This window comes from Asterias amurensis, chromosome 18 (genome assembly GCF_032118995.1).
Source record: "Asterias amurensis chromosome 18, ASM3211899v1".
Taxonomy (NCBI): Eukaryota; Metazoa; Echinodermata; class Asteroidea; order Forcipulatida; family Asteriidae; genus Asterias; species Asterias amurensis.
In genome coordinates this window covers 16,278,569-16,305,416 of record NC_092665.1, presented here as the reverse complement: position 1 = coordinate 16,305,416, position 26,848 = coordinate 16,278,569, and the positions used below count along the sequence as shown (strand labels likewise).

Below are 26,848 nucleotides of genomic sequence, written 5' to 3'. Positions count from 1 at the left end.
ACCACACATGCACCGCTGCCGCAGTACACTACTTTACTATAGATGGTTCATATTCAATTGCAATGCTAAAGACTCTAAATTGTTTGCCTTTTTTTTTGTATGTCCTGGTTAGTAGATCGTTTCGAGTTTAATCACTGGCAGTTGTAATGTTGTCAATGAGATAGATTTTGATAGTGTGTCATTATACTCGTTAGAGTCGTTACAAATTAGCATAGACCTTAGTTTTTGTTTTTGAAAAAATCAGTATTAGGAAATTATTTTTTTAATGTTTTACATAACGATTGCCATTGACTTGATTTAACACGGGTACCAATTATGTATATCATCATTTTATTCGGATCCATTTTTTAAGCACAACGGGGAAAACAATTAAATAAATTAACAATACACAAAAATAGGCCTGTATGCTTACGTGTGATGTTTATTTAAATGATATGCACAAAATGGTTCAAGAAATTGAACAAATATAATTATAACCCGATAAATGCGATTTCCCAAATACATCATTAACAACTTAACAGGAACTATACAACAATTTTCGAATCAAATCCTTTAAAATTAGATTTAGACTGCATAATAACATCTTACATAGATCTCAAAAATTAATTGAGCTTGTGAAAATACCATTGAAAAAATAACCAGTTATACTGTCCTTCATTACTATTCCTGAAACCCTGATTTTGTATTCTCCTTAATTAAATATTCATGTGCATTTACAGACAAAGATCACGCCACAATTTATAATCAACATAATTGTGGGATTAACCGGGGCGCTGTCTGCCCACTAGCCAATCACGTCACGCCTTGAACTTGGCGTTCCTGTGGGTTTTGTCTGGGCGTCTCCTGTTCTTGTCCAACCAGAATGGTTCATTTTCGGTCTCCTGATAGCGCGGTGCTGGTGACGCATGGTCACGTGATTATCATTAATTAGGGCTGGCTTATTCTCAACGCTTGGTGGCGCTGTGGTGATTTGCAGACGAAAAACAATAATGGCGGACTACGGACACGATTCTGGTGGAAGAGTAAAGGTAAAGAGAGAGAAGTTTTAGACAGTATTTCACGATTACAATAGATAAATACTTACTCCACTATTATGTACAAAGTATAGACTCTATAATAGAGAAAAGGAGGTGCGGCTCTAGTCTGCTTAGCAAAGTTTAAACGAAGAATTCTGGCTCATTAAAAGTGTGTTAAAAAATAAAGCTGTCAACCCACTCTCGTGACGTGACTCTGCTGAGTCTGACCTCTCGGCTTTTGTTTTGTTGATTGATTGAGTGTCCATAAGACTCCAATAGAATAGAAGGATACCCATTTTGTTGAAACGCGTATGAAATAAAATAATTAGTCGTGTAACTAAAAGAAAGAAGAAGTAAATTGACTATACCATCCATCCATGCCTAAACTTTCTGTGTTGTACGTAGCCGTAGGGATAGGCCCATTTCTGAAAAAAAAATACATTTTCAAGAATTACCTAAAATAAGTTTATTTCTTTCAATTCCTCAAATCAATGTTTGTAAAGTCATGGATAGATTTTTTTCTTTTTTTTATGGTAAAGTTCAAGTTGTTTATGTTTTCTTCAAGTTGTTTATTGTTTTGCTTCAATTCAATTAACACAGGGTATCAATCTTGTCAAGCCAATTGTCTACGGAAACATCTCAAGATACTTTGGTAAGAAACGAGAAGAAGATGGACACACTCACCAATGGACAATCTACATTAAACCCTATCGGAATGAGGTATGTATCTCCCCTTCCTTTGCACCTTGGTCAAACATCTTTTTGGTGGGTTCGAATCCCAATCAACCAAGCTGGGGATTATTTCGTGCTGCAGGACTCGACTGCCAATAATGCCTATCACACAACAGTAACAACAACAACAACAAATTTCAAAGCTTTTATGTTAAATATTTCTTCCAGGACATGTCAACATACGTGAAGAAGATCCAGTTCAAACTACACGAGAGTTATGCCAATGCAATCAGAGGTCAGTGCTAGGGTTTTTGTTATATCTTTGTTTATTGTTTTTGTACTATGTCTCCTGCAACTCTCGACTTATTCTCAAGTTTACAATTTTTAGTATCATACAAAAAAATCATGAAAATAATCTGTTATAACTATTTCTTCTTCAAATCTGACGGTTTATTAATTTTTGTTTTTAATTTAGTTGTCAGCAAACCCCCGTATGAGATCCAGGAGACGGGTTGGGGCGAGTTTGAAATTATCATAAAGATCTTTTTTGTGGATCCAAATGAAAGACCAGTAAGTATTGTGCAATTGGAATAATTCAATCAAGTCTTTAAAACTAAAAGAAAAACAAAATTGACAATTGTCGTCAGTCAGCATCAATCTAGTATTCACCAGTATTCTCAGACTCTTTGGAGTGTCGTGGCACGTGAATCAGACCATGATGTTCTCATAAAAAAATGAGTTTCAAATACCAGAACACACTTTTCTCTGAAAGAAAATTTCTGCGAAATTTTGTGTTTTGATCAAGTGAAGTTAAATAATTAAGATCAACTGAAGTTTAAAATAATTCCAAACTATCGGTAAATAGTTATCCTGATTTGATTATTACTATTTCCTTTCAGGTCACCTTGTATCATTTCTTGAAGCTCTTCCAAACAGACACAAACGTTTTCCTAGGCAAGAAGACTCTTGTTTCTGAACATTACGATGAAATGGTAAGTAATTAGTTTCATTCAAATATATGGTATCTATGTTTCCTCTCATTTCAAGCGCACTTTTACGCTTCTTCTATGTTAGGCGCAAACTTTAACTTGCGTCAAGCTGGCTGTGTGAACCAGAAACACCAGGGTTCACCCCTACTCATCCGTGATAAGTGTTTAGGGTTCTTATTTGTGAATTACCAATCCTTCTTCTTGTACATGGGACCTACAGCTTAGACAAAAATAAATTATGGTGAAGTATCTTGCTCAAGGACAAAAGTGCAACAATTGGGACTCAAACCAACACTCTGAAAAGCTCTAGAAAAGCTTGAGTCCGGTGGTCATCACCCCTCAGCCATGATACGACAAATACAAAATGATTAAAGAATGCAAATCTTGTACTTTTCCTTGTTAGATTTTCCAGGATCCTACTGCGATGATGCAGCAGCTACTTTGCAGCTCAAGAGTCTTAACGCTTGGAGCTCACAAACATGAAACAGACTGTAAGTACTCAAAGCTAAGATGAAATCAATTAATCAGGGCCCAGTTTTGCAAAGCACTAAGATTCATCTTAAAGGCAGTGGACACTATTGGTAATTACTCAAAATATTTATTAGCATAAAACCTTTCTTGGGGACGAGTAATGGGGAGAGGTTGATGGTATAAAACATTGTGAGAAACGGCTTCCTCTGAAGTGCCATAGTTTTCGAGAAAGAAGTAATTTTCCACGAATTTGATTTCGAGACCTCAGATTTAGAACTTGAGGTCTCAAAATCAACCATCTAAACGCATACAACTTCGTGTGACAAGGGTGTTTTCTTCTTTCATTATTATCTCGCAACTTCGATGACCGATTGAGCTCAACTTTTCACAGGTTTGTTATTTTATGCATATGATAAGATACACCAAGTGAGAAGACTGGTCTTTGTCAATTACCAATAGTGTCCACTGCCTTTAAGGGCAAAGTGTAGTATTCAAACAAGTTATAACTTGAGGTTGAGTCCTGGATAACCTAAACAACAACAACTTGATACTAACATGGAGTTCCCACCCATTTAAGTTTTGAATTCCTCGCTAAGATTGAGTTACTCTCAAGATCAGTCTTAGCTCTTTGTGAAATCAAACGAGGACATCGGCAGAGAAAATAGTTTTGTTTCATTTGGCGTTATGAGAATTCATTTTCACTACTGGGACTCAAACCCAAACACTGATCAGAAACACCTTAGCTTGAGTCCATTATGCTTGACTGTTTAGCTAGATGTATGACACACAACTAATCTGAAGAGAATAATACCAGCCCTGATATTAATTAAGGACTTTGTCTGAAGTGGGATTCGAACTTTGGCCTTATTAAAGAGGTAGAAGTCTGGGAAAGAAACTACCCAGCCAACCGGAAAACTTCATTGACATAAAGATATTAATCAATTTCTATTAAATTTGTAAATTTGCAGTCAACGAGCTTGAAGAAAAAACCAATGTAGCTCTCCAGTCCGCAAGGAAGAAGATTCGCTTTGAGATCACGGAACTCAACGAGCGTCTTAAGCAGAGCAAAGACACCATCACCCACTTCAAGGAGGAGATTAGGAAACTAGAGGAGCAAGAGAGGAAGAAAGAACGCCAGGAGAAGGTCAAGGAAAAGGTCACATGACATGTCAAAGGTCATGGTTGGATGTTTCACCTTGCTTTCGTTTGTCTCATGAGTTTGCCAGACATTAAAGGACACCGAATCACCATCAGATGTTTTCCAGGCAAAATGCAACGCATAATAGAAATAAACAACTTTTTTAGATGCATCATTATACAGTAGAGGATTCTGTTGCCAATGTGAGCTCTGATGGGATACTTCTGCTCTTCAATTGAGAACTGTTGATAACTGTATTTATGTTTGTTTGATCGACCATGAAATAACCAACCTGTAAAATATGGGCTTAATCCGTTGTGTGAGTTGGGAGACAACCATGGACAATAACCAACACCTAACTAAACACATTGCCCTTTATTTTGGCTTTAACAACCAAAAACCAGCTTTTTTTAAAAAGGTTTTCAGATACAACTTTCTTGAAAGAGTGTAATATTTCATAGAAAAGTGGGTCTATTAACTTTTTATAGCTTTCAGATAAAAACTTAACAATGGTGTTTTTTATGATCCTTACCAATTCTGTATAATTAATAATACATTGAAAAGGCGAGCACCAGTGTATTGTCCCGCAGTAATTGTATCACAGTACTTGTAATAATGTAAATAAATTATGAAAATGTCAAAGTCATGAAGTAATTTTTCTCCTGAGTGAGCTCATTTTCTCTTTTTATTTTGTGCAATTTTATCTGGTTTAAAATAATTGGGTGGTTTATAATAAGGGTTTGGATGGATTTGGGAGTTCACTTTTCAAATGTAGCGAGAAGCAATTTTCAACTTGACCTCTCTAGGGGTTATTATGGTCTCCTTGCATACCACAGAGAATGATCCATTCCAAAGCTGACCATATTGTGACAAAAGTTACATCGATGAGTAGTTTCCAAGATAAATAAATCAGTGTTAATTGAATTATTTTCTAAAAGTTAAATGACTTCTCTGTATCTGGTCCAAGCAAACTGTAGCCTTTTCTCATGGCCTTCGTGGTTTCGAGAGCCGCGATCCCAAGCGACTAGAACGGGAGACTACTTCGCCACTCACGTGCGTGCGTGGTCTCCCATTCCAGTCGCATGGAATCGATGCTATCCAAGCCACGGAGGCCTTGACAAGGCTAACCAAACGAGAGCAAACTGATAGCGGATCACGGCGAGGCTCACACTCTGAAGTCTCGCGCGTATTCGAACTCTTTGAGCGAGTTTTCCCTTCATGCAATGCACGGACGTGGGACAATAGTGGTAAAAAAAAGGTTCGAATTACGCGCGAGAAATGGTAGACGCGCATTGTGTGAAGATTTAATGCGTTCTGCATGCATGGAATCAAGACGCGAACGCGTGCCATCGTATTTATTCTAAAAGTGGGCGCTGATGATCAGCGCGCGTGGGGATGCGTTTCACGCGTTTGAGGATAGGATATTTTCACAAGAACAAGATTACAACGTTTATTGTTTTATAAACAGTGTTGCTTTAGTGTTTAGTTTAGAAAACTTCAGAAAGTTACGCCTTTTCTCGGTTAGATAAGCACCAATGACCGTTGTGTAGGGAATTATTACCAAAATGCTTGATAATCGTAAACAGACGCTAACGTTGTGGACGTGGGTGGCGCATGTTTGGATCCCGATCCTGCTAATTTCTCAAGGTAATGACATTCCATCATGGTAAGCAGTATACAAATGTTGCACGCTGTGACGGGGTCCATGGCGTTTTGTACACTCGAGGGGGAAAATGGCACCCGAAAAGAGCCGAGGGTGCCATTTCCCCTCGAGGGTGTACAAAACCCATGGACCCCAGTAACAACGTGCAACAATTGTTTCTTTTTATAAACGTTATTCCCCTTCTCGAAGTTTTGTTGTCATCTTCAAACCTAGCCCCATAAAGACGCCGTCTTGTTTGTAGGTCAGATATTTCAGCCGCGTGATGTCATATTCAAATCGGTCTATACAGTGTGGTGGGCATAGCCCTACATAAAGGACTCTTTCTCTGACGTTGAATTTTGCCAATTTGACCCCAAAATGCAAAAATCATTTTGTTGAAAAATATCTAGAATATTTGTTATAGAGTTTAGGAAGTTGGTAGAAATTCAATTCAATTCAACAAACGACATTCAATTTGTCACTGTTAAACTTTATCATTTCTGTCTTTGTTCTCATATGTCCGTACGTTCTTGATTCTCTTTAGTCTTATCGTATGCTTGTCTGTCAACTAGGGCATCTCACCACAAACCTCGGCTGGTAGATTTGCATCCACACCCTACTGTTCCCGCCTAAAAATGTTTGTGCATGAAACTGTTTTGAAATGTTCATGAAATATATGGCAAAGTTTTTAATGTGAGTTTGAATTTCGAATTGAAATTGAATGTTGGGATATATATGTATTTTTTTTCCTTTACATTTTGTGCAGATCCTTCTCGTCTTGTCGTATCGGCCGGGGGTAACACTTGGTCCACGTGGGGATCATGGGATAAATGTCACGTGACATGCGGAGGGGGTTCGACAATGCGAACGCGGAGCTGCAGAACGCCATCAGGTACAAGGGGAGACGGTTGTGATGGCATGGAGCTTGACTTCGGAGATTGTGGTACAGGGTCATGCAGTGGGGGTGGTGGTGAGTTACAAAGCTTTAATTTGTGCATAGCTTCATTCCCTCCTCCCCCATTCTATGTTACACCTTCTACGATGTCCAGCCCAGCAACACGCCCTTCTTTAAGATTCCTCCCGTCTCCCCTTGTTTACTATGCCCAAGATACTCAAGATTCTTCTTTGATGTTAAAATATAAAATAAGCTTTTTGGGTAGTGAACTTTCTCCAGTTAAATTTCTCCAACACTTATAAGTTGTGTGGTCATTATAAAACGTCTGTATTGCGCTATAGTAAACATCTGATGAAGTGAGGATAATCTTCCGCTAAATTTATGGATTGATAATTATTATTTCGTTTTTTTTCACGCTACAGGTGGTGGTGGTGGTGGCTACAGTGCTGGCGGTGGAGGAGGAGGAGGGTACAATGCTGCCCCAGCAGCACCTGCAGGTGGCGGTGGCGGTGGCTACAGTGCTGGCGGTGGAGGAGGGGGAGGGTACAATCCTGCCCCAGCAGCACCTGCAGGTGGCGGTGGCGGTGGCTACAGTGCTGGCGGTGGAGGAGGGGGAGGGTACAATCCTGGTGGCTACAGTGCTGGCGGTGGAGGTGGAGGAGGGTACAGTGCTAGTGGGGGACGGGGTGGGGCTGCCCCGGCAGCACCTGCAGGTGGTGGTGGTGGTGGCTACAGTGCTGGCGGTGGAGGAGGAGGGTACAATGCTGCCCCGCCAGCACCTGCAGGTGGCGGTGGCGGTGGCTACAGTGCTGGCGGTGGAGGTGGAGGAGGGTACAGTGCTGGTGTGGGACGGGGTGGGGCTGCCCCGGCAGCACCTGCAGGTGGCGGATACAGTGCTGGTGGGGGAGGTGGGGCTGCCCCGGCACCTGCAGCTGGTGGCTATCGTGCTGCCCCGGCAGCTCCTGCTGGTGGTGGAGGCGGCGGCTACAACCCAGTGCAAGACGATGCCTTGATCGACACCCAGGCATCCAGAGGTGGTGGTGGGGCGCACAACCGGATGTTAATTAAGGACGAGGTTATCGACGGCAACGGGTTCAAGAATGTGGACAATGCGTTTCCTTTAGGTGACGCGGGGAGTGGTGCTGCTAGCATGAAGACACACATCATCCCCATTATCTGCATTTTGACTTGTATATGCTTACAAAACTTTAACTTTTAGCTAAACCAATATTGGTGACACGTAAGATGTTAGCAGATTATCCCCTACTAAACATTGGCCAATCTTGTTTTTCTTCCCCTTCTTTTCATCATCACGGGGAATCGGTTGCGCCCCTTCTATGATGCCTGAGTACACGACGGTGAAGTCGTCATCCCCAGCGGCGGCCATTTTGAAAAGAAAAAAAAACCCATGTAAACATGTATAAATAATGTAGGCCTATTCATTTCCCAATAAGTTTTTTTCTTTTTGAAGTTTGGTACCAGAATTATTCATGTACAATTCTTTTGCATTTGCATCGAAAACATGCACAACATGTGTTGAAAATGTATCCGAATTTCAAAATGGCGTTGAAGACCACCACTGGCAACCCGCTATCCGATTAGTATAAATGATCAATATGATTCACCCCCCCCCCCCCCCCCCCCCCCTCGTGTGTGTTATGGGAAGTTGTGATTAAGAGAATAACAAACTTCAATACCCCGGTCTTTGGAAATTGTTATGATTTCATATTTAAGCTCATTGTGGGTGTCTACACGTTTAGTAATTATTCATAAAAAAACACAGTAAGTTAGTCCTGATTTACTTAATTAAAATGTAATTGCGAACCGAATAATAATTGTCAATCAGTTTCAAAACAATTAGTTCGCTCCAGTGCAACTCTGGCAAAAGATTCGCCGAGTTCGTTTATGTAACGACACGGGGAATATAATGTTTTGTTTAATTAATTTATTGATAAATAAATTTGCCATCGCTGATTTTGTAACTGAACAAGCTTCATTTGTCCATCTTTGTGGTTTTACTGTTGTAACCCTTCGAGTGCAATAGTTCGCATCAATCAACATATGAAAGAGAGGTACTACACGTTTTGTGATGCACTCATTTTCAGTCCTTGGAGCGGAACAAATTAATTGCAAGTCTCTAAACTCAAGAACAAAATTGTAATAATAAATATCTACTTTGCGAGCATGCTTGGAAAAAAGGCGCGGTCATTCCTGGGAACGAGGTTGGAGATTGGACTCCGTGTTATTTCGAAACGCGTTTATGAGTTACCTAAGCGCGCGCGTCAATGACGCGGTGCGTCGCCGTTGCGTTCATAATTTCAAAGCTAACTTATCGCGCACGTTTTTTGGAAGAAATCAAAATTAATGGTGCTCTTTCGTCAATTTGTTTTTCTTCGAGATGGTTACTTAAAAAAATAATGTCATCGAGAGGATTTCTTGGGACGAGAGTCAGTTGTGTACTGATATTATTCTTTGTGACGGCGTCTAACTCTCAAGGTAAAACCATTGCATAGTTTATGTTAGCAAAGCATAAGCATAATGATGAATAAGTTAAATTAATTTACTTCGATTTGAATCTATAAATAATCTGAATCTGATGAGTATATATAGCATGCCTTGGCGAGGCTAACCAGCGCATGTATTTTTAGTCACCGCGACAGTAGTATTTGTAGTCTCGACTGGAACTCGATCGGTCCTTATTACAATAAGTTCACTGTTTGATTTGGATGTTTACAGACACTTGACCAAACAGGTAGTTAGTGGGCCTATAATTGTGTCCACCATCTGCAACACCAGACGTCGATGTGTGTTGGGTTATGACGATCCCGGTGATTGTATTTTTAGCAAGACTGAACCATTTCATTTGTTATATGTTTAATATTATCATAAATTTTATTAAGGTACAACGTAACCCACATTAAACAAGTTGTATAGTCTATAAGATCAAATCGATGGAAGCAATCCAGGTTGAAATACCCGGTGACAAGTCCCGAATGCCAACATTACAATTAACTTTAGTTGGAGTTTGATAAATGTTTATTTTCCTCTTGTTGGAATGTTTTCTCACCAGGTGGATACGATCCCTATGACTCGGCCGGAGCTGCCTTGAACGGTAGGCTAACGACTTTTGATCTTTGTCAAGAACCACCATCCCTACCCCCGAAAAATAAACAAACGAAAAATAATAATAATAATAATAATAACTTTCGATTTATATTTTTGGAAGTTTATTTTAGCAGTTATACTTTTTTCTTTTGATTATGTTTAGGTTTGAACAAAGACAAAATGGCTGGAGCTGGATTTGAACCAATTGGTGTCCATTAATCCGGGGGGGGGGGGCATTGGTTCCAGTCACACTCCAGTCTATTTGTCTTTCCTCAAACCAAATTAAAATTAAAATTGACCCATTCAGTTTTCCTAGGTTAATTACTTGTTTTCTCTAAATTTTCAACATTTGATGTTGGTGTTGTTTTAATTTGAGTGAATTTTCCGTAACAGGCGGTGGTAGACCTATTCCCGCTGCTCCATATGACGTCAGCAATCAAGGCATTGGACGAGGTCAAGGGTCGCCAGGTAAATTATGGGAACAATTTAAATTTTGAACAGATGGCAATATATTTAATTTCATTCAATTTGTACGACACATTTCTTTTTGTTTACCAGTTTCAGTAGTCTAATAAATCAGGGAAGTAAAAATTTAAGAATAAAAAAATATGATGTGATGAGATTGTTTTTTTTCTTTCTTAACATTTCATTGTTGTGTTCATAAAAATTATCAGGCGGTGGTAGACCTGCTCCCGCCGCCCCGTATGACGTCAGCAATCAAGGCATTGGACGAGGTCAAGGGTCGCCAGGTAAAAACGGGAACAGTTTGAATTTTGAACAGATGGCAATATATTTAATTTCATTTAATTTGTACGACACATTTCTTTTTGTTTACCAGTTTCATAGTCATATAAAAAGGGAAGTAAATACTTAAGAATAAAAAGTATGATTTGCTGAGATTGTTTTTTTTCTTCTTAACATTTCATTGTTGTGTTCATAAAAATTATTTGTCAGGCGGTGGTAGACCTGCTCCCGCCGCCCCGTATGACGTCAGCAATCAAGGCATTGGACGAGGTCAAGGGTCGCCAGGTAAGTTATGGGAACAATTTGAATTTTGAACAGATGGCAATATATTTAATTTCATTTAATTTGTACGACACATTTCTTTTTGTTTACCAGTTTCATAGTCATATAATAAGGGAAGTAAATATTTAAGAATAAAAAGTATGATTTGATGAGATTGTTTTTTTTCTTCTTCTTAACATTTTATTGTTGTGTTCATAAAGATTATTTGTCAGGCGGGGGTAGACCTGCTCCCGCCGCCCCGTATGACGTCAGCAATCAAGGCATTGGACGAGGTCAAGGGTCGCCAGGTAATAACGGGAACAGTTTGAATTTTGAACAGATTGCAATATATTTAGTTTAATTTAATTTGTACGACACATTGCAAACTTTTTCCTTTTTGGGAAGATTATTTAAAAACATGACTTAATAGACAAAATATGATTTGATGAGATTTTTTTTCTGTTATAAAAATTTCATCTTGGTGTTAATTTGAATAATCTGTGTCAGGCGGTGGAAGACCAATTCCTGCCGCCCCATATGACGTCAGCAATCAAGGCATTTGACAGCAGGGTCAGAGGTCGTCCGATTATGGAAACTTTTAGTGTTAAAACGGTGTCAATTAATCAACTTTTCATTTAACAGTATGACATCAACAAAATTGTTAAATGCATCATCATCGTTTCGACCCTGTATAACAACAGAGTATTTTTAATTCTCAAAGGCTAATTAAAAACACTGGACACTATTGGTAATTGTCAAAGACCAGTTGGTGTATCTCAATCTCAACATATGCATAAAATAAAAAAAACTGTGAAAATTTGAGCTCGATCGGTCGTCGGAGTTGCGAGACTATGAGGAAAAACACCCGTGTCACGCGAAGTTGTGTGCGTTTAGATGCTTGATTTCGGGACCTCAAATTCTAAATCTGAGGTCTCGAAATAAAATTCGTTGAAAATTACTTATCACATCGAAAACAACGTCACTTCAGATGGAGCCATTTCACACAATGTGTTATACCATCAACCTCCCCTCTACTTGTTACACCAAGTGAGGTTTTATGCTGATAACTATTTTGAGTAATTACCAATAGTGTCCACTGCCTTTAAGCAGTCAAATAAAAGAAGGGAGTGACAGATAGAGGGAAAGAGAGATAGAGAGAGAGATGCAGAGTACAATTGACATCATTTTTGTTTCACGACACAATTTCAAGTTGGTGTTTATTTTATTTCTTCAAAGCAGCCGGCGGTGTTCCGGTTCCTGTGGCCGCTCCGTATGACGTCATAAATGATCGCGTCGAACAAGGTCAGGGGTCACCGTGAAGTATAATTTGGGGAACAATATTTATGTGAACTTTTATCTGAATAACTATGTGGCAATTCATTTCCTTTTTCCATTAACGTTTTTTTTGTTAATGTCGGCACACGAAAAAAAGAAAAAGAAAAACCCAATGCGGTAAGAGAATGTTTAGCAGATATACGGCAGATACCTAATTTCATATTGATCATGTTGCAAATAGTATTGAAAAAGTACTCAGCAGTAAAATCTATCATTTAGAAAGAACAGTAAGATCTTGATAAATAAAGTTTTACTGAGGGTTCTGAATAATAATTAATATATATATATATATATATTTTGTTTAAAGTCCTAAGCGACTGGAGTGAGTGGTCAAGTTGGCAGATGTGTTCAGTAACCTGCGGTGAAGGGGTCCAACTACGCGAGCGACGGTGTGGTGCTCCGGGCAGCGGGGCACAATGCATGGGGCAGGACGTGGAGAGTGGGAAATGTCTGGAAACGCCGATATGTAAAGGTGGGAGCTGATGGATGGAAAGTACCCCTCTCCCCCTCCCCCCAAAAATAAATAAATAAATAAATAAATAAATACATAAATAAATGAAAAAAATAAAAAATTGTTTGATTCGTATGCAAAAATCAAAAACCTAAATGAGCTCAGACAAGCCCCTTTTCACATAGCACCAACGATTTAATCTCAATGTGATCTTCCAGTTTGCAACAGTAATTTGTATTTGACATGACATCACTTTGTCTAAAAAAAGGCCGCCATCTTTGATAACGTGACTCGCTGCGCACTATATTCAGCCAATGATAGCTCTTCACGCGTGCACGTTTCATCACTGGCGGCCAATGGCTGGATTCAATCTAAGTTCTTGTGAAAACAAGCCCTCTTAATTTTTCAATTTAATTTAACTCCTCGTTTTCCGTGTAAAAAAGAAATGTCTTATAAGACTATTGAAATCTTTTATCACGCAGTAAGAAAATCCTTCTTTAAAAATGGAATTCATCCCCCATCCTCTTAGATTTCAACAAAGGAAACAAATCAACTTTTTCTGATTATTTTGAGCGATTGATATCTGTTTTGCAGACGGTACATTTATTCAAGAGCTGCACGTCCTTCCAATGCATACCGTTGTATTGAACTGCTATGGCAAAAGGTACATGAGGGAGCACCCGGCTGCTGAAGTAGTCTGGTACCGCAACGATGAACCAGTGCAGTTACGGGGTGAGCGCAACATAAAAGCAATGGAAACCTGACCATACTTTAATCAGAGAAAAACAGGGGACATGTCTCAAAATTTGCCATCGTACACTAGAAATTTGTTTTAGGCAATATAACACATCTATATAGTTATACAAATTAATGAATGGATATGTTTGTGATTGTCCGTGTTTATGCCTCTGCTGACGAAGGTTCGGTTTCTCGTCTAAATGATAAAACCATATCCCATACTAGTTGTATACAAAATATAAGCAAACAAAAATTAAATACATTAACAACAACACAAAGAGACAAGAAAACCATCATGATAATGATACGAATGCTTGTCTCGAAATAGTAAAATAAAATTTTGCTTTGTTTTTCTCTTCATTAAAGGTAGCCTCAATGAAGGATCAAGAATCAGGCAACTCGGGCAACTACTGTCAGGTAACGATTATTTTAAGAACTTCAAGAAACAAAAATAAGGCGGCTGCAGTTGAGAAGGGTTATCATGGTTCAAAATGCTTTTAAATGTTTAATTGCGTATCAGCATGCAACTTCTCTTATAAACGTTTAACTGACTGAACATTAATTTCTTCGGCGACTTCTACTACTTGACTAACACGTGATCAACTGCTTACGTCTAACTATCATTGACGTTAAACTCAAAGAAACGTCTCACTGCTACAAAATGTATCACTTGTAATCGTTAACTGCTTCATAAACGTTTAATATTATAATGTAAACGTTTAACTGCTTACGAATGTTTTATTGCTTTAAAGGCAGTGGACACTATTAGTAATTGTCAAAGACTAGCCTGCACAGTTGGTGTATCTCAACATATGCATAAAATAACAAACCTGTGAACATTTCAGCTCAATCGGTCATCGAAGTTGCGAGATAATAATGAAAGAAAAAAACACCCTTGTCACACGAAGTTGTGTACGTTTAGATGGTTGATTTCGAGACCTCAAATTCTAAACTTGAGGTCTCGAAATCAAATTCGTGGAAATTACTTCTATCTCGAAAACTACGTCACTTCAGAGGGAGCTGTTTCTCACAATGTTTTGTACTCTCAACCTCTCCCCATTACTTGTCACCAACAAAGGTTTTATGCTAATAATTATTTTGAGTAATTACCAATAGTGTCCACTGCCTTTAAGAGCGTCTAACGTCTTATTAATGTTAAATTGCTTTACTTCTTACTGCATATAAAAAAAAATAGAAATTTTTATAACCGCAGAAGCGTTTTGCTGATTAATGTCAAAAAAAGATGGTAAACGTTTACATGAAAAATATTGATTTTTAGGATTGATTTTTTCTTGATTAGGCAAATAAGTTTGATCATGTTTTTTTTTTCCTTCTGTTCTCCACGCAGCCGATAAATACATCGTCGATACGGTAGACCTAAAGATGACAAGTGTGCACTTGTCCGATGAGGGAATATACGCATGCGCAATATTTGTACCTCAAGAAGACATTCCCACGTACAGTACAGTCATTCTATTGAAGGGTGAGTTGTGACGTCACGCAAGGGTGCTTTATGACGTCAGCCAGTACGTCACCCTATACTTAATTTGACAGATGAAAGAGTTAATTCAATTATCCAATTTGTTGGATTTGAAACTTTGCATAAATTAAATGGTGGGTGTGTCTTGTAAAAAAAAATATGCAGTAAATATCTTATTTGAGTTGTGTTGGTTCTGAAAAGAACCGGTGATTGATAACTCAATGTTTTGATCAGTATGCTCTGATCGTCTTCAATCAGATTAATGGTTCGTCTAACCGATTACATTTATTTCTGTTCACAGTGAATCAAACGAGTGGTATTTTGAAGGCAGGTAAGTTCTTGTTTTCTATTCTTAAATTACCTTATTAGCTTATAACGGAAACCGATACTCTTTATCAATGTTGAATGCTGATCCAACGGTTCATTCATCATTTTCAAAACGAAGTTTTAGCATAGTTTTAGTTAGCCAGGTTTTCCTTGAAGTTCACACTGTTGCAACTGGTGTCCCATTTACTTTTTGCACAGCAAAGGAATTTCGCTTTTTGTAGCAGTATTTTGTGCTTAACATCTTTATGAAATTTGGCGCTGTGCATAATTTGCTTTTCGCTATTTCATTTCTATTGAATCTCCTCTCATTCCAGCACAACTTCAATTTGCCAAGTTGATTTGGCCGATATGCTTCCCGATCCTTCTCATCCTTACTGCAGCATGCTCCATGAAAGTCGAAATCAAAAGGTGGGTTTCTAGTTTTCACCATGACGGGTCTGTTTGTTGTTTGTTTGAATGTTCTTCCCATCAATGGAACTCGGCAAACTCCCACAAGGGGATATAATCACCAAGCTGGCAACAGCCAATCTCTCTCACAAACATCGGTTTAACGTCTATGATTATGAATTCCAAAATCAAGAAAATGTTATTCATTAACTAGACGACAATATTTATTCTTAGTCATTGTGAATTCAGCGGTTAGCTGGGGGATTCGAACCCACAACCTTGTGATTGCACAAGGTTGTTTCTTTACTATTTACTATTATTTGTTAGTTTGTTTGCTCCTTATGCAAAACAAAAAAGTTGTTGTTGCAGTTGCAATGATTTGTTTTGTGCGTGTTGAAAACGAATAAAGACCATAGTTTTGACGACTTCTGTTGATTGGTGACACTCGACAACAAGCATGGCAAAATATTGACTTTGTGTTTAGATTTCTTGTTATTACTTTGGTGTATTCCACGGCCGACAGATACAAGACAAAGGGCATGCCACCCGAGGTTGTAGAAGAAATCAAACAAAGAAAACTGGAAAACCAGCAAAAGAAGAAAGAGGCAAAGCTGGAAGCCAAGCGTCTGAAAGAAGAAGCCAAGGGTCTGAAAGCAGAGGCCAAGCTACAGAAGAAGGCAGACAAGTCAGCTGCTGCAGCATCGGCAGCCCCGCCACCACCATCTTCCGGGGGAAGTGCGCCCCCTGCACCGGCAGCACCGAGCGCACCAGCTCCGCCTCCACCACCCGGAGCCTCGGCACCACCACCCCCACCAGGGCCAGCAGCACCCGGCCCTCCTCCACCACCCGGTCCAGCAGCCCCCGGTCCTCCTCCACCTCCCGGTCCAGCAATGATGGCCCCAGGTCCACCGGCCCCTGCAGCACCCCAACAAGAAATGGTACCCGGTCCCATGGCCTTAATGATGCAACAGGCACCTCCTTCTATCGGTCCCCCACCTCCTGGTCCCCCAATGGCACCCCCTCCAGGTCCTCCTGGCCCTCCAATGGCACCTCCTGCTGGTCCTCCTGGCCCTCCAATGGCACCTCCTGCTGGTCCAAGTGGCCCTCCGCCCCCTCCACCAGGAGGCGGGGGCGGGGGACCACCACCACCTCCCCCACCACCTCCCTAGAGACATTCCATTAACTCTCAATCTTTGATTAGTTTTTTTTATCCTTCGGCTGCCACAAACCCTCCATAATCTGACCGTTTTTAGATAGCTAATGTATCCAACCCAAAGGGCACACTGTCTATTTGAAGCATTTTCCAAAATCCTCGAAAGCCATGATCTTAAATCTTTGATGAACAGAACGGGTTTACTTGTTGGTGAGGTTTGTATCGGCGCATGAACTGGGGTGGATTTCACAAAGAGAAAGACTAGTCTTATCTCGAGTAAGGACACTCGTCCTAACTTAGGGGTAGCCTTAAAGTTTTAATTAATGTAGAAATAGTCCAAGTTTGGACTATCTTTGTGAAATCTTCAATCGACCCCAGGGATGGATTTCACAAAGAGTTGTTAAAGACTAGTCTTATCTTGAGTTGTGTAACAGAACGGCTTACTCTTCCTGACTAGAGGACTAGTTTGTATAACTCCTGGAACTTTTATTAACTCCTGTTCGTTTTTAAGTGTAGTGCCCTTAAACCATCATCTCGAAACTAGAAGAAAAACACGATCTAAGACTTGGACTCGAATCTAACAAAAAAGAATCACACGGTTATACACGAGAAGTATTTTCAATATCGGCGAATATGAATACAATATTCACGCAATGGAATCACTGGTTTATTAATTAATACTCTTGATACTTCATGTTGTCATTGTATTCAAACACTAAAAATACTGGTATTGTCTTCGTTTGTTTAATTTGTTACACACAAATTGTGTATAATATTTATTTTACATGAAATGTTTTTAACATATCGAAAGTAGAGACGCTATTTCCACAACTCCGGTTTTAACGATCTACAAATAAAACAAGAGGGAAAAACGAATGCATGATCAAATATTATTATTGTTACTATTTCTAATAAAAAGGGTGCCTGGCAATTATTTTTAATGACTTTTTGAGGCAATTGTGGAATTCGCAGAATGATTTTGTAACCACTTCTTCATGCATGATATTCGGTCTGTGAAATTCTTTTTTTTTACCTTAACATTGTATAGGCCTTTAAACTATTCGCTGGTTCTCTGAGGGTACACAAAATCGAATCAGATTAAAGTTGGGCGAATAGCATCATTGCCCGTCATAGACTTTTTCATATGACATTATCTTAGCAGGGCACCCTCGGCTTAAGGTCAAAAGTACGTTGCTCATTGGTCCATCCTGTGTGCCTGTTATAATTGTGCGTTTTCAAACGGTACCATTATGGTTTACCACTAAGATCCTAAGTGATGACGTCACTGCAAACGTTTCATTCATAACGTTACAACCATCTGCATGGCAGTTTCGCATGAGCGTTAGTTGAAACTATATATAAAAAATTCAAAAACTTTTTGCAAAAAAAAAGAAGAGATTTATCTTTTAAGTAACCTTTCAAAAAATTACCTTTGTATATTTCTTGGTTCGAATTCATCAGACTAAATAGACCGGAAGAAGGATCCGATGTATAAAATACTTTCTCGAAACATTCTAAATTTGTAAATTTTTAAAATTTGTATTACTATTCTGTTTTCATATTATCGGTTGAACTTCGGTTATATATCTTGCTTTAGCTCTTTTTGTGGTGTCTTGGGCCTTATTGGACTTCAGGCTTATACACCTTTCCAAAGACATATGTAAATAACATTCACGCATGCAGCATACAGATAGTATTGGTTGGCAAACGCCATAGAGTTGTGCACTAGAAAGTCGCAGACGCGTATGCGTCACGCCACCACCAGCCTCATACAAAAAAACGCAGTTAGGAGGTACTCTTACGGTAAGTTACTGGGTTGCATTACTAGTGTGACCACTAAGGTAAGGGGTGGCACACATGTGTTACCACAGAAGGAAGTTATCGACTTGTGTTACCAGTGTTAACATAATGGTAAGTTAACGACTGTCGTTACTAGTGTTACCACAATGGTGGGTTATCGGCTGTCGTTACCATGGAAGTTATCCACTAGCGCTATTGTAACCACATCCATAAGGTCAATGTATTTTAAACTGTGGCTTTTGGCTTTTATTTCAGCAACTAATGAATTCTATGAAGCAAAAGTTAGTTTTTCAATTCCTGAAACAAGTCCTTGACAAAAGAAAGAAAAACAAGTTGACAATACTGCAGCATTGACAGTAAAGTATTTCAGGAGTGTTGCATGCACTGATGATGCTTAAAAAATACTTCCATTTATAATACACTTAATTTCTCAAACAATAGTTTTAAAATAATTTGGGGTTCTCCTTTTAAAGACAGAAAAAAAGCACAAACAAATTTTAAAAGAACCATGTTCAGATACTGTACAAACATTAAGTTGAGGCATAATTACAAGAGCTTCGTAGACACTTGTAAAAATTCACCTGAAAATTCATCCACTCCCCCCCCCTTCAAACTCTTATCACAAAATTGTACATAATATAATACTGACTGATCCATAAGTTCTGTAGAAAGAAATTAACTTTGAGCTGAAATACTTGTATTGCTATTTTGTTACATCAATTTGGAGCGATGATGTCTTTTTTGATCTGCATTATCAATTTGCTTCACAAGAGGGCGCACCAATTAACCAACCACCAGAGCTGCGCACCGAGAGAGTTGCAACAACTTACGATTAGAAGCCATTTTTGGTGAAACAAAATGCATGTGCACACCCAGGGTGCCAGACTAGACAACACAATGGGTTGTGGTAGCAACCTCGCTCCCAGGGCAGATCGATCTGGCCAAGCCATTTTTTCCCATCATGCCTTGCACGCTCATAACCCCTAGGGTGCGTTTTCGCATTCGTAACCAGTAATTGCCATTGGTTGATCACTGGCCATTGATTCGGAAAGTTATTGATTAAGTAAAATGTGCCAGACTCAGGCATGTTTTGATTACGCCTGTAGCCCATCCTTTCTACATGCTGGCTCAAGTATGGTAACCCGCAACAGCAGTATCTGTCCAGGAGCCACTGGTCCTCTCTCAGTCTGCGATCTTGTGATATGTCTAACTGTATGCAATTCAGGACGACAGTGTAAAAAAAAGATTCATTTGAACTGGAGTTGTGTCAAAACACTTGTGCGTAAAAGCATTTTAACAAGAGTGCACAACTACATACAAAGTACTAACTTTTGGGGGTCAAGCAGCGACGTTTTTCAGTTCATCCCTACCAGAGGTTAGTAACAAGAGGGTCGATATAGCGTGATATATTTGGCCTGGAAATGGCGCCAAGCAACCATGTGACGAAAAATCAATCTTTGGCCAAGAAATGGTTTTGTTTCTTAGTCTAGTTTCTTAGAACTTATACAGATTTTTGCACCTTCATCTCCTGAGCCACATTCAAAGCAAAGAATCCAGACATAAAAATTGAAGTCTTATACAGCGCATGTTTCTACCGAGAAGGTACTCAAGGTTGTAAGTGTGCGTCACAAATTAACAATTATCACATCAGCTCGTCTGGGGGAGAGAACAGAGTGGCAATTTTAACTCACAACATCAACTAAAGATGATTTGTTTATTCACACACAAAACAGGGGTTGTCACTTGACCTAATTATGGCCAAATTTGACCTTTGGTTTGAGGGGGGGTCACCATTTTACTCATTACTGTATATCATAAACAAAATACCATTAAACCAAAAACAAAACCCATCAAACAGGGTTCAGTTTTCTCTTGTGTTTTTTTTTTTTTTTTTTTACAAATTTACTATGACAATAATAATAATAATAACATGTACATTACGCAGCCCATTGGATTGGAAGCATCACATCTGAAGCTAGAGTGTCCGATGAGCCGTCGTGTGGACATTTCGTCGGAGTACCGAGCGTACGTCACTGGTAAACCTCATGGCGTCTAGGATTGGAAGCAGACTCAGCAGACCGATGTCTGTTGGGTCGGAGAGCCACGACTTGACTGGGATCCCGTTGTCTGTATGGTGCGGGAAAGAAATCAGGAAAGAAATAACAAAAGAATAAATTATAACAGTATTGGTTGGATTGAAGAAGTGGATTGTGTTGACGTTAAGCCTGCAAGCACAAACACTTGCTACGCACAGGAAAGGGACTTACCAAAGACCTCCGGATTAACGTACCAGCGCTCTACCAACTGAGCCCTTTGATGGTTAAGCTTGGGCAATATCACGATATTATCGAATATCGCGATAATAATTTGGAAACGATTTCGATATCGGATCGATTTGGTTTTAATCGAAATATCGATAAATAGCGATATATTGCGATATATTGCGATATCGATTAAATATCGCGATACCGATTAAATATCCCAATATCACGATGTATTTCCTAGCTGAGACATCTTGCACCCCATAGGTTTGGAGTAAAACCAGAACAATATGTCATTAGAACACCTCTCTTATGCTATGACTGTCTCTTCTACAACTTTCACTTGGAGTTTGAAGACTGATGATGTCAAATTTAATTAATCGCGATTATATCGAATATCGCAATATATTGTCTGCGATATATCATGAATAAAATAAATCGATATCGCCCAAGCTTATTGATGGTAGTCTCCCTATTAATTGATATCTTTGTACCAGTCTATGCAAGTATTACCAAAGGGTTTTTATTTTTAGCCTATACTTACCGGGATATAACTTGTATGCACCTGGTGAGTTATCCACAATAAAAATACTTGATAAGTCCGAGCTGACAGCAGATAAGTCTTTTGTGTAACTGCCTGCATCTAATGTACAATGCTGATGAGGAGAAAAGACAAGCCACAACTGGTTAGTCTCTTTACAATGTCAGTGGAGTATTCCGGTTTTGATGATGTACATCAAGAATTTGGATTTGTTAGATTGGAGTATGTGCTAGGCCTACACTCATGATTAGGCAGATATAAAACAGTACAGTCAACCCTCCTACTGTCTGACCAATTAATAACATCCACTGTGGTTTTGAATGATAGACGCTGTGCCAGCTTGCATTATATTATCATAATAATGAAAGCATCTACACACACACAGTCATGACAGTACACACAGTCAACCCTCTTACTGTCTGACCACTCAACATCATCCACTGTGGTTTTGAATGACTATACCAGCCTGCAATATGATATCATAATGTTAAGTGCATATACACAATACATGTTCAACCCTCCCAATGTCTTACTATTCAATATCACCAACTATGGTTATAAATTATTGTTAAAGTAAATAAGCCTACAATAAAATATTATCATGTTCTGATGTGCTACGGTACACGAGGAGTGCACACATACATGTATGCTTCCTTACATAAACCTAACTGGTGAATAGTTTAAATGGTTGGTAATACAACTCACTAGGAGGTTAAATGAGAAAATAAAATGTGAACATATAAATCAAAGAAATGAACAAGTTCATGGCAACAAAGACAAAGTTTCAACAATACAAATGCACAAGTATGCATGGGTTATCTTGAAGCTTGACAATGACTGCTTGAGGCAAATTGTAAAACAGACACAGCAATGACCAAAACAACTTAAATTCTAACAGCATTATAAATTGTGGTACAAAAGGTCATTTCCAAGTCTGTGACTGTCATACAAAAACAAATAGATAAATAAAATATTGCAATATAACCAGAATTGGACAATGACAAATTTGTCAAGTAAAAAGCACTCTTTGATAAAGTATAGTTTACACAAAATCACACATTAAAGAAAAAAAACAACCCTATTTGATAGAACCAATGTTACACTTGTGACTGACACTTTGCAAGAACAGGTAATTCAAGTTTTTTTTCTATTAATAATAATAATATTGAAGAAACAAGTTTTTATTTTGTTAACAGCCTTCCACAGGAAAGATCATCAACCAATACACAGGAAACAGTTGGTTTTTATGAAGCCTTCTTGGCCATAACTATATAAAAAAAACATGTTACCTGTCTATAATATCTCCTTTTTAGTATTCCCCTGCCATTGTCAAGTTTTTCTGCGACCGGAGAGCCATAGATTTCCATACTAGCCGTAAATATAACCAGATCATACCATCGACTCACCTTTAAAGGAAAAAATAAATAAATATACAAATTTAAACTTCATTTCAACTGTGTTTTTATGAACTCTCACGAACGCTAGCGACTGGTTTAAATTCCTTCCAAAAAGTGGTTGTAAAATGAAAAATAAAGATCACCTGACCACACAATTTTTTGAACAAGGAAGAGGACTATTGATGGTACCACTGTGATCTTTTTTTTGTGCAAAATAAATGGTGCATGAAAGAGTTTTAAAGCAGGATGCCCTAGAAACAACTGGCAGTGGTTAGGTCACAGTAGACTGAAACAAAAAGTGTACAAATCACGTAGCGGACATGATATATAATGTTCAGTGTAAAACACCGATAACAATAAGCACTTCCTGTTGGTCCAGCTTCCTGGATGTTTCTAGATTGAAGTACCCATGGCCTCAAAAAATTGCAAAATGCCGACATTTCTCGACGATATACGGGTCAATCAGTACATTATGAACCTGAGAGTTTGACAGGCCTGATACAATGATTGCCTCCATGCCCCCTGGTTTTGCTTTGGTGCCCTCGACATTTCCAATTACAATTTACAATTTCCTCATAGGGTGCCCTTAACCAAGGAGAAAATGCCTCGGTGCCCTTGCCCTTTCAAAAAATGAAGCCTTCAGGGCTGATTGGATTTTAGAAACTTACAACATTCAAGAAGAAATCTACATGAGGTCTTTTGTAGACATAAAATCTCTCTGGAAGAGCATCTATCGTAACCTATGGACAGAAAAACAGACAAATCATATGATAAATATCTCTCCATATAAACTTAACTACATGTATCTCTATTTATAGTCCAAATAAATGCAGTTATATCAGAGGCGTTCGTGGGTCTCCAGACCTACAAGGGGGTTGGTGACCGAACCGAGAGATCCTTCTTCTTGTTTTGTTTTTCTTTGATTCTTGTATTGTAAAATGTTTCTGGTCCAGCAGGCCTGAAATTAATAGAAGGCAAAGGGTCATCCTCTGGCCTTGGTGCCCTTCAGAAATTTCCTTTAGTGTTTAAGACTTTCTCATGGATGTGCCCTTTAAAAGATGAATATGGCGGTCCCACTTACAAATGATGTACCAGGGGCCGATTTCACAAAGAGCTGAAGTGATCTTAACTGCAAATCAATCGTAGTTGCTTAGTAATGTGTGATGTCACAATAGTAATCTCTATGGCGATACTGAGAATTTATCTTGCTGTGGATTTTATTGTTTTGTGAAAATCAAGCCCAGGCCTGCTCTTGTAAACATTTTAAGTGACAATCCTGCGACCTGTGATCTTGTAGATTTTTCTTCCCTGTGTTCCCTGTATGGTACAAGGTTACGCTTCTTACCTTAAGAACAAAGTCAGGAGGTATACTTGGTCTGTTTGGCCTCATCAGGCTGGCATGCTGTGAGTGGACTAGCGTCTCGTCTAGATCTAAAACCATTATCTTGCGTTTAACAAGAGCTGCAAAGAAAAAAATCAATTCAATTCAATTCAATTCAATTCAATTGATCTTTATAAGATCACAAAAAAAGTACATAAAATGCTTGCATACAGTAAAAACATTGACACACAAAAAACATTTAAAAAACAGACAATGGCTATAATATGTTGACATGTTTACTAGTAATCACAAAAATCATTATAAGGAATATTTGAAACTGTGCGTCTAGGCTGCAAGGCAGGAAAACAGTCTACAAAGTCTGCGGAGACACCACAAATACACAGAAAAACCTGATACGAACACTGTATCATTGAAGGCGATTGCCTCCATATCCCTTGGTCGTTGCCTTGGTGCCCTTGAAATTCTCTGATAGAAATTTACAATTTCCTTATGATGTCCTTTACCAAGGAGAAAATGCTGTTGTACCCTTGCCTTTTCAAAAACGATGCATACCTGGCATGTAAAAATGTATGAGTCGTGGCTAAGCTTGAGCGATATCACATATTATCCAAAATTGCGACACCATTTTTTACCAATTCCACATCGTCTTGATTTTTTGTTAATCAAATTATCGGAAAAACACGGTTTTGATGAAGTATCACAATGTCTTCACTTGTTGAGACGCAGTACATGTACTACTTACAAAGTTTATGTCTTGACAGGGGCGATAGTGGTGCGCTGCCATATCGAATAGTTTGGTACTGAATAACCTGAACAAAAAAATGAAAAACACAGTATTCAAAATTAGGCCAATAATGTAGTGACAGTCAGATATGCAACTCTTTTTCTCTTTTTTTTTTTTTTTTTGGGGGGGGGGGGGGAAGCAAAAAGGAAACTGAAAAGTTGGCCTCAGCCTACCTACAGACAGATCTATATAATTTCAAAGTATTTTAAAACATGACAAATCTTTCGACCAGGGAAATTAAAAAAATGATTTAAATTCACTTTTTTTCTCGTGTTATGAAAGAATATTTTGAAACCGTGTATACTCTCCACACATTGGCACTATTTATGGGGCCACACAGTATGCCACAGGTGTGGAACTTCGATGGGGGAAAATGTCAGTATATCCTGCCACAGTGACCAGGCTGCCAGCAACCACTGTTCCGACTGTTTCATTTCAATCATTAATCTTAATTGGAAAATCAAAATAACCTTTTGTTGGTATGATAATGGAAAAACTTCCGAATGGCGCTACCACTTTTTCATTTGATATGAAACAATATAGTATCTAATTTACCTCAATGAATGAGATATCCCTTTTTGTAAAATTAGTGAAAAAGTGGTGGCGCCATACGGAAAGTTATCAATAATAATTTTTATACAATGAGTTGAAAATTGGTTGCAGGATACGGGGAGTCCAGCGTACAAGCTAAAAAAAAAATCACTTGTGTTATTTATTATTTTTATAATTTATATAGATTTATAATGAAAACAATGACCGTTGTTGAAATGTTTTGTGGTTTTAAGAAGTTAACAAACCACAGCTTTTTTATTTATTTTTTAATTTAAACGCAAGTAATTTTTCCCCGTTCAAGCTAGTAATGATGGATAGTAAGTTATTGTACCTTTAAAATGACATTAACGGTTCCCTCCTGATTGAAATCAAACATTAACAAAAAAACATTCGCAAGAAACATTCTGTATTCTGTTTTCAAATTAAATCAATTTACCTTTCTCGTATTTTTCCGTATCAAATAACACACGGCCTCCCACAATTTTGATGCTACTAAAAACACCATCCGCACTCCCATCAGGACAATCGTTCGCATTGACATTCGTGCTGTGTGAAGTCTGCAGCCTCTCAGAATAACCAAACTGCCCGAAACAGCCTACTTTTCCAAAGATAATCATGCGAAAAACAGGCTAAGTTGGCATAACATTCACCGGTCAAAAGTCAAACCCAGGGTCCAAGTCGCCATTTGTATCCCATGGTTCAATTTTACAGTGTGAGTCTGGTTTCGTTATTTCTGTACGCGTACAAAGGGCATTGGACTCTGATCCAATTGAGTGCAATTGGAACGAGGCGGAAACCTGTCTTAATTGCAAGCTGTTTTTTTTTAAAGGAAACTTCCTCTTTATTACAAAAAAATGTGCAGATATAAAATCCAGTTTTGTTAGCATTAATTTTTCATTCCTACAATTACATGAACAAAAACTGAGTGGAGATAATAGGAAACAAAAATAAGCAAGTGAACAAAGTTCACAGAAATTCCTAATAGGGATGAAAAACAAAGACATGTTCACACTTGTGCTCCCCGTCCTACACCACGCCCATCCATCTGTTTGCTGAAGATCGGGCAAAGTATTCCTCCATAATAAATTCAATACATGAAGAGATGGAGTCAATAAACAAAACTGTACTTGTTTTAATTTTGTCATGGGACAGCTTTCCAACTATGAGAAACTTTGAATCAAATATAATCAAATAATAATCTCCTTATAATTAAAAATAACAAAATAATAACAAAATAATCATTGCCATTTTCCATCCTAACTTACTTTTCTAAAAGCGTGAACTCTGAAGAAATAATCCACATCCCCTCCTCCTAGTTCCCCCGCCCACTACATTTATCCTTTGCAACAAAAGAAAGGTCAATAATC

At 38.5% G+C, this 26,848-nt stretch overlaps 4 protein-coding genes across 10 annotated transcripts; 3 read left to right on the top strand and 1 right to left on the bottom strand.

The window, feature by feature from the left end:
* The first annotated feature begins 970 nt into the window (after positions 1-970).
* LOC139950576 (YEATS domain-containing protein 4-like) lies at positions 971-4,940 on the top strand. The gene is made up of 7 exons (XM_071949328.1): positions 971-1,028; positions 1,617-1,736; positions 1,917-1,983; positions 2,164-2,258; positions 2,588-2,680; positions 3,081-3,168; positions 4,117-4,940. Exons 1-7 carry the CDS (start codon positions 990-992, stop codon positions 4,311-4,313), a joined length of 699 nt encoding a protein of 232 aa, XP_071805429.1. The 5' UTR covers positions 971-989; the 3' UTR covers positions 4,314-4,940.
* Positions 4,941-5,732: 792 nt separating this feature from the next.
* Positions 5,733-8,803, top strand: LOC139950641 (uncharacterized). Its single transcript, XM_071949422.1, has 3 exons — positions 5,733-5,933; positions 6,695-6,898; positions 7,246-8,803. The coding sequence occupies exons 1-3, from the start codon at positions 5,852-5,854 to the stop codon at positions 8,040-8,042; spliced, it is 1,083 nt and encodes a 360-aa protein (XP_071805523.1). The 5' UTR covers positions 5,733-5,851; the 3' UTR covers positions 8,043-8,803.
* A 340-nt stretch (positions 8,804-9,143) lies between these two features.
* Positions 9,144-20,506, top strand: LOC139950531 (uncharacterized). Of its 7 annotated transcripts, none has more exons than XM_071949263.1 (14): positions 9,144-9,319; positions 9,894-9,935; positions 10,322-10,396; positions 10,603-10,677; positions 10,883-10,957; positions 11,167-11,241; positions 12,170-12,235; positions 12,576-12,740; positions 13,314-13,451; positions 13,824-13,874; positions 14,806-14,940; positions 15,239-15,268; positions 15,579-15,672; positions 16,175-20,506. In XM_071949263.1, exons 1-14 carry the CDS (start codon positions 9,241-9,243, stop codon positions 16,818-16,820), a joined length of 1,746 nt encoding a protein of 581 aa, XP_071805364.1. In that variant the 5' UTR covers positions 9,144-9,240; the 3' UTR covers positions 16,821-20,506. The 7 variants fall into 7 exon arrangements, with proteins under 7 accessions (XP_071805364.1, XP_071805363.1, XP_071805362.1 ...); XM_071949262.1 differs by having other exon boundaries at positions 9,145-9,319; positions 11,155-11,241; positions 12,173-12,235; positions 16,175-20,505; XM_071949261.1 differs by having other exon boundaries at positions 9,145-9,319; positions 11,155-11,241; positions 16,175-20,505.
* On the bottom strand, positions 20,482-26,163 carry LOC139950533 (CTD nuclear envelope phosphatase 1A-like). Its single transcript, XM_071949268.1, has 7 exons — positions 25,918-26,163; positions 24,888-24,954; positions 24,149-24,264; positions 23,472-23,543; positions 22,696-22,812; positions 21,410-21,521; positions 20,482-20,731 (listed from the first exon to the last, which is right to left on the bottom strand). Exons 1-7 carry the CDS (start codon positions 26,020-26,022, stop codon positions 20,580-20,582), a joined length of 741 nt encoding a protein of 246 aa, XP_071805369.1. The 5' UTR covers positions 26,023-26,163; the 3' UTR covers positions 20,482-20,579.
* Between the last annotated feature and the right edge of the window lie 685 nt (positions 26,164-26,848).